The sequence below is a fragment of the Sciurus carolinensis genome, chromosome 4 (genome assembly GCF_902686445.1).
Source record: "Sciurus carolinensis chromosome 4, mSciCar1.2, whole genome shotgun sequence".
NCBI classification, from domain to species: Eukaryota; Metazoa; Chordata; class Mammalia; order Rodentia; family Sciuridae; genus Sciurus; species Sciurus carolinensis.
Genome location: NC_062216.1, coordinates 111,942,897 through 111,957,658, shown reverse-complemented (window position 1 = coordinate 111,957,658; position 14,762 = coordinate 111,942,897). Strand labels below are relative to the sequence as shown.

The window sequence follows — 14,762 nt, the reverse complement described above, 5'->3', positions numbered from 1 at the left end:
AAGCAGTTAGCACAGTGCCTGGCACAAGGCAGGTCCTCACTAAATAGTAGGGATTATAGTATACATTGTAGCAATAAGTTCTTATCAGAGAGGCCATCAAAAGCACACACTCTGAGGCCAGGCACACCTAAGTTCAAATACTAATTTAGACATCTGCTAAATGTAAGACCTTGAGCATGTTACTTCCATTTGTTGTGAGAATTCAAGGAACTAAGATATCTACAAAGTGCCCCAGAACACCCTAGCATAGAATAAGTTCTATGGAAGCATTTGCCATTATTATTATCTTCATCAGCAAAATCAGCATTGTCAGTCAGCATTCATGTGGAATATGTCTAGTATGTTCTCAAAGAAGTACATACAAGTCACTGTCCCCACCTTCAGTGAGTTTGTAACTCACAGCTGAGTTAGAAATACAATTCATATCCCTTAGTTTCTTCTTTCCTCTCTTCCCTTCTCCTTCTCTCTTGCCCTTTCCTACTCTAATCTTTTCCTTCTCTCTCTGCAGCTTTTTTCTTCCCCTCATTTGGTCTGTTTCTTCTTTCCTTTTTATTTTTCTCTTTTTTTCACTCTCTCTTTCTTTTAAAAGAACACCTGTTTTTTTCAAACAAGATTTCATAAGCCAAGAATTACTGGAGTTGGAGCAGGACAGGAGCCTGGCGCCCAGTCTAGTTGACTTCTTCCTTCCCTGAGGCATTTCCCAGAAACCTAGACTCTCATCACACAGATGGAGAAGTTGCTGGACTAGATGGTCTCTACACCAGCAGTGATGTTATTTATGAAGCAAAGATTAAAAGGAATGATTAGATTAGACAGCAAAGGCAGACAATCACTCAGCTCATGGTCATACCAGCCTAGACATGAGGACCCAGGCAGGTAACAAGTTCTCCTTGAATTAAGTATAAACTGTGTAATACCTGGGATTATAAAAACCCAAGGTCCTTGGCCTAAGAAAATGATTTTTAAAAGAAATACAACTCTGAAAATCTATTAGAATGATAATTCTTAGAAGGGAAGTATTGTTTCTAAAGGATTGGCTACAACAGCTTCCTTTACTTTATTGACAAAATAAAAATCATTGAGGTAGTTTTAAAAAGTTCCCCAACATTTCCCTCAAGAACAAGATGGCTGCCGTAAATCAGTCTCCTTTCCCTTTCTCCAACCAGCTGGATGGTGCCCATGGTGATGGCTTTATTTTACATGGGGTGGTTTTGGTTGGGTGTCTTGATTGGCTCCCTGGTTGCTAAGAAAATGGTTGCCTTGGTTTTTCAGATTTAAGGGCCACGGTAAGCGCCACGTGGGAGTTTGCGTGGGAAAGGAAGTCTGTGAAGAAAATTTGCTTTGGCTTCTTCCTCATAGAACTCCCTCCCTTCTCAAGGTAAATTTAGTTTTCTTCCCCAAAAAAGAAAATGAAAAGGTTCTCTTATTTCCATAAATTCTTATAGTACATATTTGGAAATTTGGTTCCGTTCCTTTTTTTATCTCCTCCCTTCTCCAAATGTCTGCAGCCCGCCAGCACCTGGAGGTTGAAGCCTGACTGTTCATATTTCTGATAGATGACACAGTTGCAATGTACTAGGCCAAAAGTCTAGCCAGACAGCAAGGCGTTTTTCCTATCCTTTGTGGCACCAAGATTTCTACAGGATACTAGGAAACTCTTATCTATATTTACTGAGAAGAGGAAATCTTCAGGATAATCTTCTGTCCCACAGAAAGTAACACAATGTGGAGTCTAGGAGCTAGAAAAAACCATTAGGTGAACAGGGAGGTTTATAAAATGACTTACAACCTTGCACATTGTTACTTGCACCACATGTCTGAATAGTGAAGTATCTGGTCTCGAGGAATGGGTTAATAGAAGGGAGTGAGGTGTCCAAAGTTTTGTTTGTTTCCCCCAACTTTGTTTCTGGACATTTTTAGAGATTTTACTTACTGCAGGTCTCAGCCTGTGGGTACTTGGAAGTGTTTTCTGAAAGAGCCTAAGTCCACCAAGATGGTGTATATTGGTAGACTAAGAGGTTCCTAAAGACAGGGGGACAGGGGTTTTGTCAATTCAACACCTTTTTTTTTTTTTTTTTTTTTTTTTTGGATACTAGGGATTGAACCCAGGTGTGTTTTACCACTGAGTTATATCCCCAGGCCTTTTTTATTTATTTATTTTTTAAAATTTTGAGACAGGGTCCCACCAAGTTGTTTAGGGCCTTGCTAAATTTCTAAAGCTGGCCTTGAACTTGCAATCCTCCTGCTTCAGACTCCTGAGTCACTGGGATTATAGGCTTGTGCCACTGTGCCTGGCTCAATTCAATAACTCTTAAGCATTTGCAATGTGCTGTACACTAGGGGTACAGTGATGAAAGTCCCCACCCTCACTGAGCTTTCAGATCTACAGAAATGGCAGATACCAAACAAGTAATTGCACTGACTCTCAATGCTTGTCAGTTGAGCTAAAGAATGAGTAAGTAAGCAGTGGCAGCAATACTTACGGCCAGTTACTGCTAGGAAGTGTCTAAAACTGTTTTACCTGAGAGTAATGCCAAGTCCCATCACTAACTCCTCATTCTTACTTCCCCAACTATTTTCCCTTCTCCCCTAGTTTTACTGCCTTGAGAAGTAAGACTATACTATTCTTTGCTTATACCCCACTCCCAGTCCTCTGAAATATCCCCAAAGTTTATGGCTCTGGTAGTTGTGAATCCTGCTGAGTTTATTGGATCCTTGTGAGTTTGTCTGTAACAGGATGGACTGAGATAGGCAGGGTTTTCTAACTGATTACAGGATTCTAGAATTCTTCACTGTAGTTTGTAAACCATTAGGTAGGTAGGAGCCTATTATTTTGGTTTTTAAAAAATAATTATTTAAATCTTTGTATTAAAATAACATCAGTTTCCTAACTGCAAGTCTGAGAAGCAGGAATAATTATTCATTCAATGCTGGCTGTTAATGTAGCAAGCATTAAATATGGAGCATTTATAGGAATGGTTAAATAGTAGTGATCCTTTTCTTTTTCACTCATCTTGCTATTTTGCCCAGGCTGGTCTCAAGCTTGGGATTGTGGGATCTTCCTGCCTCAGCCTTCCAAACAGCTGGGACTACAGTGTGTATTACCACTCCAGGCTAGATCTTTCTTAATGTCTTTTAATTCCCTCTTATATTATTCAGGTCCGGCCATTCACTGTTCTTTCCTATTAGCTTTAACTAAAGAGTTCAAATATGAGGTGAGTGAATAGGAAGAATGTCTGGGCAGGAATCAGCAGGACTGATATAAGCTATATGAATAGTAGGGCATAGAAAAGGAAAAAAGAACTGAAACAGCTTTCTACTCAGAAACACGACTACAGTTATCTGTCTTCTGAGTGAGCCTTACACCTACCTTTTAATGTGCATGCTGGTGGGTAGAGGGTGAAAAAACGAGTAGAGGATAGAAAGAAAGAAGTGAAAAGAGAGTTTTTAAATGCCCAATGGTTCATAACCAAGTCAGGAGAGAGATGGCAGCTCTAAGACTTCCAGAAGGAATGCTGCAGCACCAAAACTTCCTACTATTCCAAGTACAACAAAATTCAGTTCAACAAATAATATCTGAGCCTCTACTTTTGCCAGTCCCTGTGCTAGGCCACTGTAACTCTCAATAAATAACTGCATTGAATAGTTGTCTTGTTCTGATGTCTATGGCAATAATAAAATGTACTTGTTGGAGGGTGTTAACTGTTTATTCACAACTGCCATTGATGCTTGGAGAAATCCTATCTTGATATCCAAGCAAACAATAAAATTAGCCAAAGTTCTTAAGCTAGTGTTTCATAGCTTGGAATTCTTATTATCGGCAATTATTTGCCTGCAAATCTCAAAGTATAAGTTACAATGTTTAAAGATGTTCTATCAGGCACAGTAGCACACTCCTGTAATCCCAGTGTCTCAGGAGGTCAAGGCAGAAAGAATTCAAGTTTGAGGTCAGCCTCAGCAACTTAGCGAGCTCCTCAGTAGCTTAGTGAGACCCTATCTCAAAATAAAAACAATTAAAAAAAAAAAAAAAAAAACCAGTGAGGATGTAGCTCAGTGGATTTAACCCCAGCACCACCTTCTACCCGATACTAGTTCTATCAGATAATGACCTCAATGGGAATTAAAATCAGAATGAATAGAGGGTGTTCAGGGAAGCTGAAAGCAGTTATTTCAATATTCTTTTTATCTAATATGTTCTCAAGATTAGTGCACTTATGGTTTTGTTTAATTCCTTTACATAAATGCTCTTGGGGAGTTCCTTTAGGAATTCTCCCTCCAATGCCACACCCCCTAATAATACACACATGCTGAATAGATGAGTTGGATTTCAATGACCCAAAAATAACTTGTCCCATGGCTGGCAGAATAATGTTAAATGTCCCTATCTCAGGGACTCTGGCTGTTGCTGGGTTAGCCCAGGTGCATGAACTCTGAAAACAGCAATCTGATACCTCATGAATAGTCTGAACATATAATGAGTCAAATGAAGATACAGACAGAATTAATGGGAATCTTGCCAAAGGAAAACCTGGTCTCTGACTTTACCTCCAAGAGAAGCCTGGAATATACGCCAGGCCTGGAGAAAGGGCTGATACTTGCCAGGAGCTCAGCTATTCCTCAACATGTCATGTGTCATGGAGAAACCACCTCAAACAGAGAGTCCATCACTGACAACAGCATCACTGCAGACATGCTATGATTCAATAGTGGCTGCTCTTTCCCTGTGGCACAGAGCACCCAAAGTAAAAGGGGGTTCAGTTTACCTAGTCATACATCAAATGTATCTATGGATATGTGGGGGTGTTTGAAGAGAGGCAGAATTAGATGCAATCAAAATACACAGTACCTTCTTCCTTCAGGAAAACCCAAAAGGGCTCTAAGTAATTAAAAAGGAAGAGAGGAAGGTGTGGTCTGGGGTAGAGGCCACGGAAGGGGATTCCATCATGTATCTTTGCAGTGCTTCACCCACATTCCCTGATGTCTCACAACACCCCACAGGCTCCTCATGATGCTGATTACTGAGGTCTCCTGAGATTTTCTGGCTCATTGTCTGGTGCTCCTTTGGCCTTCTTACCTGTCTGTGTACGATGCTAGCAGTTTTGAAGTCCTTGTCTGATTCTCTGCACATAAATTTGTGAAGAGAATTTGTGATCCTGGTTTCTATAACCAGTAAGATCTATTTCTAAAACTCAGAGATAGTTTTTGAAAAACTCAGATCAAGAGGTAGGGATTATATTTACCATGCACACTATGTACTTATATCTCAGCAGCTTGGACTGGCATCACAGGGCACATACCTTCTACTAATGTATTTGTAACAACACTCATTATACTGTTGATTCTGTCCTTCCGCCCATAGGAGGCCAGTTGGTCCATGGACACTAAAAGAGATCCAGGGCCTTTCTTCTTAATTTCCACCTCAGTTGTTGCCTAAAAAAAGATAGCATTAAGGTAAGAAAGATCTGATAAATGCAAGGCTGGGCCTTACTGGATAGATAGTCCAGAGTGTGAACAAGAACATATCATCTTCATTATTTCTTAAATTTATTTTCTAACATCAATCCAGCAATCCTAGTCACTTCAAGAATGAAATAAGTTGGCTACAGTTCATCCTTAGTTCTATGGATAAGAGCAAGTCACTTAAATTTATACAAATCTACAATGAACCCAAGATTCTGGCTGGGACCCAAATACCTCACCTGGTTAATTCCAAGCATACAGTAGACAGACCAGATCCTTTAGGGTAACTGCCATCAGGAGTGGACCCTGAGTTTTCCTGTCTAGTCTTACATTCACAGCATTTAGCTAGAACTGGTTCACATGATAAAATAAGTCAAATTCACTTTTACCTGAAATTTCACTGAGGCCAAGTTCCTGATCACACTGAATATTATTTCTTCCCTGATATTGTTTCTTCCCTGGGTAGGAGCACCGTTACTCTTAATAAATTGCCCCTTTCAAAGACCAAATACACATTAGCCTAACTAAGCAAGTTGAAGTTCTACTTCAAATCTCCTCTGAGTCACTGTAAGAAAAAAAATATATATATATATGTACACATATACATATGTATGTGCATGGGTATATGTGTGTATACATATGTGTGTGTGTGTGTATGTGTGTGTGTGTATCTCTCCAATTTTGAAACAGAGAATTGCTAAGTTGCCCAGGCTGGCCTCAAGTTTATGGTTTTCCTGCCTCAGCCTCCTGAGTACATGAGATGTACCACGATGCCTGGCCTCATTATACATGTTTATCTTGCCACATAACAATTTTATTTTTATGAGTTAACCTGAAATGTTCAAATTTCCAACCAAATAAAAATGGAAAAACATCAAATTGCTATAAAAATATTTGTTAGAGCTTTGGATCCAAGATGGCAGACTAGAGGGAGGCTGCATTCCTTATCGCTCCGTAACTCCGGTTTCAAGCAGACAATATCTGTTTCTTGGTGAGGCAGTTTTTGCTGCTTATCAATCCCTTGCTGTTTACCCCATTTGTTTGCTGTGACCACCTGTAGTCTGCCAGCATATCAATGCCTGTTTTGAGTACAGATTGCTCACTGTCAGGCGCCTATCATCCGCCATTTGCCTGCCTCTCACCTGTCCATCGCCTGCCTTGCACCTATCCATCACCCAATGCATGAGGTTCACCTCCCGCTTGTCCGACAACAGTCAGCAAACTGATTGCCTACCACCAGTGGAGCATCAGCTGCCTGCTGCTGCCTGGAAGTTCACTGTTACAGTACCTGCAGGTTTGATTACATGTGGCTACTGCCATTTTGAGACAACAGTCAGGCCCCGTAGGAGCCCTGGCCAGACTGACTGAGCCCTGTCTCCAGGATCGCTCAGCTCCACCGATCACTCCCTGTCTCTGTCAGTGTTGTTGACTGATTGTTCCCTGCCGCCAGGACCCCAAGACCAACTGACTGCGCCCTATCACCGGGACCCCAGACGGACTGCACCCGGCCTACAGGATCCCGCAACCACACCAAACACACCAGACTCCAGGACCCTGCCTGACCAACCGCACCCCACCTCCAGGACCACCAGCTGACCACGTCCACACCCTGAGCTGCAGGCCCCCATTTGCCAACACATTTTGAACCCAGAGTAGCCATCTTGGATAATCCTGGAAACCAGAGCTCCGATCTTTAGGTGGGGCAAATCCCATCCTGAGACACCTGCTGGAGACTTAAAGCTCAATGTCAGGTACCACTCATGCATCAGGCTACTGAACACTGGGAGGTTTCATTACTATATGACTGTTATACTGTAGATTTTCTTTTTTTCTCCTTATTGAAAAATTTTAAGTTTTTATTTCTTTACTTTTCTTGCTCTTTTCCTTTTGTTTACCTGTTCCCTCAGACTCTCTTTCTCCCTTTTTTGCATGCTAACATTCAATTTCTTTTGATTACACTCTCACCCTTTATATTTTCTAGAACTTCTGTATATACTTTTCTTATCCCATTAACAGTCACGTTCTACATCCCTCTGCATCCTCTTTGTCCTCCATTAGAAACTGCAGACCTTATTGCAAATCTGTTTGTTTTACTGAAGATAATATTTGAACTCATTCTGTTTATTATGACAATTTTGTTATTGTCCTCATAGGGGCTATTTGGTCTAGGATTGCATAGTGTCTGAATTGGGCACTGCTAATATTGATCTCCCCTTAAAGAAAGGGTTTTGGAAACCTATAGGGCCACTATAAGCCTATAGGGGGAAATCTGCAATACCCCAGATCTGCACTGCTAGAGGGGAAGATACATGAACAACATGAAAAAACAAGGGAAAATGATCCAAATGAATCTAGATTCTATATTAATAGAATCCAATGACAGTATGTTAGAAGAAATGTCAGAAAACGACTTCAGATTATACATGATTAAGATAATTCACGAAGCAAAGGATGAGATAAGAGAGCAAATGCAGGCAATGAATGATAATATCAATAAGCTGAAAGAGCACCTGCAGGAAGCAAAGGATCATTTCAACAAAGAGATAGAGATTCTCACAAAAAACCAAACGGAAATCCTTGAAATGAAGGAAACAATGAACCAAATCAAAAACTCAATGGAAAGCATCACCAAAAGACTAGACCACTTGGAAGACAGAACCTCAGACAATGAAGACAAACTATTTAATCTTGAAAATAAAGTTGCCCAAACAGAGAAGATGGTAAGAAATGAACAGAATCTCCAAGAACTATGGGACATCATGAAAAGACCAAATTTAAGAATTATTGGGATTGAGGAAGGCACAGAGATACAAACCAAAGGAATGAACAACCTATTCAATGAAATAATATCAGAAAATTTCCCAAACCTGAAGAATGAAATGGAAAATCAAATACAAGAGGCTTACAGAACACCAAATGTACAAAATCACAACAGATCCATACCAAGGCACATTATAATGAAAATGCCTAACATTCAAAATAAAGATAGGATTTTGAAGGCCACGAGAGAAAAGCATCAGATTACATATAGCAGCCGACTTCTCAACCCAGACTCTAAAAGCTAGAAGGGCCTGGAACAACATATTTCAAGCTCTGAAAGAACATGGTTGCCTACCAAGAATCCTATACACAGCAAAACTAACCTTCAGATTTCAAGATGAAATAAAATCCTTCCATGATAAACAAAAGTTAAAAGAATTTACAAATAGAAAGCCTGCGCTAGAGAATGTTCTCAACAAAATATTCCATGAGGAGGAAATGAAAAACAACAATGTAGGTCAGCAAAGGGAGGAACTACCTTAGAGAAAAACCACTCAAAGGAGAAACCAAGCCAACTTAAAAACCAAAAATAAGCCAAATGACTGGGAATACAAATCGTATCTCAATAATAACCCTGAATAATAACCCTGAATGTTAATGGCCTGAACTCATCAATCAAAAGACATAGACTGGCAGAATGGATTAAAAGAAAGACCCAACAATATGCTGCCTGCAAGAGACTCATCTCATAGAAAAAGACAGCCACAGACTAAAGGTGAAAGGATGGGAAAAAACCTACCATGCACATGGACTCAGTAAAAAAAGTGGGGGTTCCCATCCTTATATCAGATAAAGTGGACTTCAAGCCAAAGTTAGTCAGAAGGGATAAAGAAGGACATTACATACTTCTTAAGGGAACCATAAATCAGGAAGACATAACAATAGTAAATATTTATGCCCCAAACAATGGTGCATCCCTGTACACCAAACAAATCCTTCTCAATTTCAGGAATCATATAGACCACAACACAATAATTCTGGGTGACTTTAATGCACCGCTGTCACCACTAGATAGATCTTCCAAACAAAATCCAACCAAAGAAACCACAGAACTCAATAACACAATCAATAACCTAGACTTAATAGACATATATAGAATATTCCATCCATCAATGAGCAGATTCACTTTCTTCTCAGCAGCACATGGAACCTTCTCGAAAATAGACCATATGTTATGCCACAAAGCAGCCCTTAGGAAATGCAAAAAAATAGAGATACTGCCTTGTGTTCTATCAGATCATAATGGACTGAGTGTAGAAATCAATGACAAAATAAAAAAGAGAAATTACTCCAACACCTGGAGACTAAATAATATGCTATTGAACGAAACATGAATAACAGAAAACATCAGGGAGGAGATAAAAAAATTCTTAGAGGTCAATGAGAATGAGGATACAACATATCAAAATCTCTGGTTCACTTTGAAAGCGGTACTAAGAAGAAAATTCATTGCATGGAGCGCATTCCAAAAAAGAATGAAAAGTCAACAACTAAATGACCTAACATTACAGCTCAAAGCCCTAGAAAAAGAAGAACAGAATAACAGCAAAAATAGTAGAAGACAGGAAATAATTAAAATCAGAGCTGAAATCAATGAAATTGAAACAAAAGAAACAATTCAAAAAATTGACAAAACAAAAAGTTGGTTCTTATAAAAAAAAAAAAGTTGGTTCTTTGAGAAAGTAAACAAAATAGACAAACCCTTAGGCACACTAACAAGGAGAAGGAGAGAGAAAACTCAAATTACTAAAATTCGTGATGAAAAAGGAAATATCACGACAGACACTACTGAGATACAGAACCTAATGAGAAGCTACTTTGAAAATCTATATTCCAACAAAATAGAAACTACTGAAGACATTGACAAATTTCTAGAGACATATGCTCCTCCCAAACTGAACCAGGAGGACATACACAATTTAAACAGATCAATATCAAGCAATGAAATAGAAGAAGCCATTAAAAACCCGCCATCCAAGAAAAGCCCAGGACCAGACAGATTCTCAGCCGAGTTCTATAAGACCTTCAAAGAAGAACTCTTTCCAATACTCCTTAAAGTATTCCAGGAAATAGAAAAGGAGGGTACCCTACTGAACTCATTCTATGAAGCTAATACCACCCTCTTACCCAAACCTGGAAAAGACACATCAAGGAAAGAAAATTTTAGACCAATATCCTTGATGAATAGAGATGCAAAGATCCTTAACAAAATATTGGCAAACAGTATCCAAAAACATATTAAGAAAATCTTGCACCACGATCAAGTGGGATTCATCCCTGGAATGCAAGGATGATTCAACATCCGTAAATCAATAAACGTAATCCATCATGTCAATAGACTTAAGGATAAGAATCATATGGTTATTTCAATTGACGCAGAAAAAACATTTGACAAAATACAACACCACTTCATGCTCAAAACACTAGAAAGAATAGGGATAGTAGGAACATACCTGAACATTGTAAAGGCTATTTATGCTAAGCCCATGGCCAACATCATTCTTAATGGAGAAAAAACTGAAACCATTCCCTTTAAAACAGGAACAAGACAGGGATGTCCTCTTTCACCACTTCTACTCAACATTGTCCTCAAAAGTCTAGCCAGAGCAATTAGGCAGACTAAAGAAATTAAAGGGATACGAATAGGAAAAGAGGAACTTAAGCTGTCACTATTTGCGGATGACATGATTCTATATTTAGAGGATCTAAAAACCTCCTCCAGAAAACTTCTAGACCTCATCAATGAATTCAGCAAAGTAGCAGGCTATAAAATCAACACGCATAAATATAAAGCATTTTTATACGCAAGCGACGGAACAGCTGAAAGGGAAATGAGGAAAACAACCCCATTTGCAATAGCCTCAAAAAAAAAAAAAAAAAAAACTTGGGAATCAATCTAACCAAAGAGGTAAAAGATCTCTACAATGAAAACTACAAAACATTAAAGAAAGAAATTAAGGAAAACCTTAGAAGATGGAAAGATCTCCCATGTTCCTGGATAGGCAGAATTAATATTGTCAAAATGGCCATACTACCAAAAGTGCTATACAGATTCAATGCAATTCCAATTAAAATCCCAATGATGTACCTTACAGAAATAGAGCAAGCAATCATGAAATTCATCTGGAAGAATAAGAAACCCAGAATAGCTAAAGCAATCCTTAGCAGGAAGAATGAAGCAGGGGGTATCGCAATACCAGAACTTCAACTATACTACAAAGCAATAGTAACAAAAACAGCATGGTACTGGCACCAAAATAGACAGGTAGATCAATGGTACAGAATAGAGGACACGGACACAAACCCAAATAAATACAATTTTCTCATACTAGACAAAGGTGCCAAAAATATGCAATGGAGAAAAGATAGCCTCTTCAACAAATGGTGCTGGGAAAACTGGAAAACCATATGCAATAGAATGAAACTAAACCCCTATCTCTCACCCTGCACAAAAATCAACTCACAATGGATCAAGGACCTTGAAATCAGACCAGAGACCCTGCATCTTATAGAAGAAAAAGTAGGTCCAAATCTTCACCTTGTTGGCTTAGGATCAGACTTCCTTAACAGGATTCCCACAGCATAAGAAATAAAAGCAAGAATCAATAACTGGGATAGATTCAAACTAAATAGCTTTCTCTCAGTAAAGGAAACTATCAGCAATGTGAAGAGAGAGCCTACAGAGTGAGAGAATATCTTTGCCACTCATACTTCAGATAGAGCAATAATTTCCAGAATCTATAAAGAACTCAAAATACTCTACCCCAAGAATACAAATAACCCAATCAACAAATGGGCTAAGGATATGAATAGACACTTCACAGAAGATCTACAAGCAATCAACAAACATATGAAAAAATGTTCACCATCTTTAGTAATAAGAGAAATGCAAATCAAAACTACACTAAGATTCCATCTTAGAATGGCGATTATCAAGAACACAAGCAACAACAGGTGTTGGAGAGGATGTGGGGAAAAAGGTACACTCATACATTGCTGGTGGGGCTGCAAATTAGTTCAGCCACTCTGGAAAGCAGTGTGGAGATTCCTTAGAAAACTTGGAATGGACCTACCATTTGACCCAGCTATCCCACTCCTTGGCCTATACCCAAAGGACTTAAAATCAGCATACTACAGAGATACAGCCACATCAATATTCATAGCTGCTCAATTCACAATAGCCAGATTGTGGAACCAACCTAGATGTCCTTCAATTGATGAATGGATAAAGAAACTGTGGTATATATATATACAATGGAATATTACTCAGCTATAAAGAATAATAAAATTATGGTATTTGCAGGCAAATGGATGAAACTGGAGAATATCATGTTAAGTGAGATAAGCCAATCTCAAAAATCCCAAAGGTGAATGATCTCACTGATAAGCAGATGATGACACATAATGGGGGGTGGGAGGGGGGCAAGAATGGAGGAAGGAGAGACTGTATAGAGGGAAAAGAGAGGTGGGAGGGGTGGGGGGGAAGGAAAAAAATAACGGAATGAATCAAACATCATTACCCTATGTAAATGTATGAATATGCAAATGGTATGCTGTTACTCCATGTACAAACAGAAACAACATGTATCCCATTTGTTTACAAAAAAAAAATTAAAAAAAAAAACAAGGAATAAAGCCAATGAAAGATGTGCAAAACCCCCACTATAAAGTTGTATGATTTTGCTGAAAGAATCTTAAGGTCACCTAAATAAATGAAGAAATATACCACATTCACAGATTTTTAAGACATCAGAATTAAGATGCCCACTCTCCACAAACAGATCTACAAAATTCTAAGCTTTTTGAAGAAAATAAAATTCTAAAATGTATAAGCAACACTCAAAGCTCTACAATAGGAAAATAATCTTTTTAAAATAATATTCTTTTTTTAATACCTTTATTTTATTTATTCATTTTTATGGGATGGTGAGAATAAAACCCAGTGCCTCACACATGCTGGCAAACACTCTACCACTGAGTGACATGCGCAGCCTGGAAAACAATCTTCAAAAATGATCTAGAATAGCAAAAATAATTTCTTAAAAATTGTCATCTTTTAAGGCTGGGGATATAGATCAGTCGGTAGAGTGCTTGCCTCCTAAGCACAAGTGCCAAAAAACAAAAAGTCATCTTTTAAATATATTTTAAAAATGCCTCAATTTTAGTCTCATTATAAGTTTACAATAATCAAGATAAACATGTATGGGCATAAGAACAGATACATAGCTCAAGGGGATAGAATAGACTTCAGAAATAGAACCATATGTATACATCAATTCATTTTCAACCAAGGCACCAATTCAACTTTGGTAACTCAGGGTGAGGATTTCTCAGTTACTGTGGCAATTTGATCACACAGTGGAATACATTTAATAAAGAACATAGATGGCAGAGTATGTGAATATTTATGAAATATTATGTATATTGAGATAAACAAAGATCAATGAAATCAGAAAAACAAAGGTTATTTATTCAGAGCTTGCTATAGCAAGGAAATCAGTCACTACCACTTACATTCTGGCAGAGACTCAAAGGCAGGAAGAGTGGGAAATCTTTGTGGGGGAAAAAGGGAAGGTTTCAGGTGTGCCTTGATTTTAAGAGAAGGCTGCTGGCATGGGGAAACTGTAGGTGGACTAACTAGAAGCAGATGTTCTATATAGAATAGCATTTATTCTACTAAATAAAACAGTATTTATTCACCCACGATGCATAAATACATCTTCATCTTTATGGTTGACTAATATTCCACTGTCAGATGTGTAACACATTTTGTTCATAAGTTCATCAGCTGATGTGCACTTGAGCTGTTTCCACTTTTTTGACTATTGTGAATAATGATTTTGAGTATTCATGTACAATTTTTGTGTGTGGATATATTTTCAATTCTCTTGGGTATATATCTAGGTGTAGAGCTGATGTGTCATATATTTAATTTTTTAAAATATGTACATATATATTTTTAGTTGTAGATGGACATAATACCTTCATTTGTTTAGTAGTAGGAGGATCAAACCCAGTGCCTCACACATGCAAGGCAAGTGCTCTACCAATGAGCTACAATCCCAGTCCCATATGTTTAACTTTAAAAAAAAAATTTTTTTAAGTTGTAGATGGACACAATACCTTTGTTTTATTTATTTCTTTTTATGTAGTGCTAAGGATTGAACCCAGTGCCTCACATATGCTAGGCAAGTGCTGTACCATTAAGCTACAACCCCAGTCCCTACGTTTAATTTTTTGAGGACCTGCCAGACTATTTTCCAAAGTGGCTGTACAATTTACATTCCTACTGCTAATGCTTACTTTGTATCTTCTATCAGACCACTGAGAAGGGAAGAAAACCTGGAGTAGACTCTCCCAAGTAAAGTAGATGTGCAGTTTCTGCCTAGACCTCTGCTGGGGATTTTGTGAGTGTACCTCTGTTATGGGCTCAGCTACCCATTCTCATCACCTGGGAGAGAGCTGTTGGAAAGGATGGAGAA

The 14,762-nt window shown here is 38.5% G+C and overlaps 1 protein-coding gene across 3 annotated transcripts in view; it reads right to left on the bottom strand.

Annotated features, from left to right (window-relative positions):
- Positions 1 to 14,762, bottom strand: part of Scn8a (sodium voltage-gated channel alpha subunit 8) — a 181,455-nt gene that overhangs the window by 50,602 nt on the left and 116,091 nt on the right. For all 3 annotated transcript variants that reach the window (XM_047548304.1, XM_047548303.1, XM_047548305.1), the window contains exon 13: positions 5,298 to 5,430. In XM_047548304.1, coding sequence (XP_047404260.1) covers positions 5,298 to 5,430 — 133 coding nt within the window. The remainder of the gene's footprint in view (positions 1 to 5,297; positions 5,431 to 14,762) is intronic.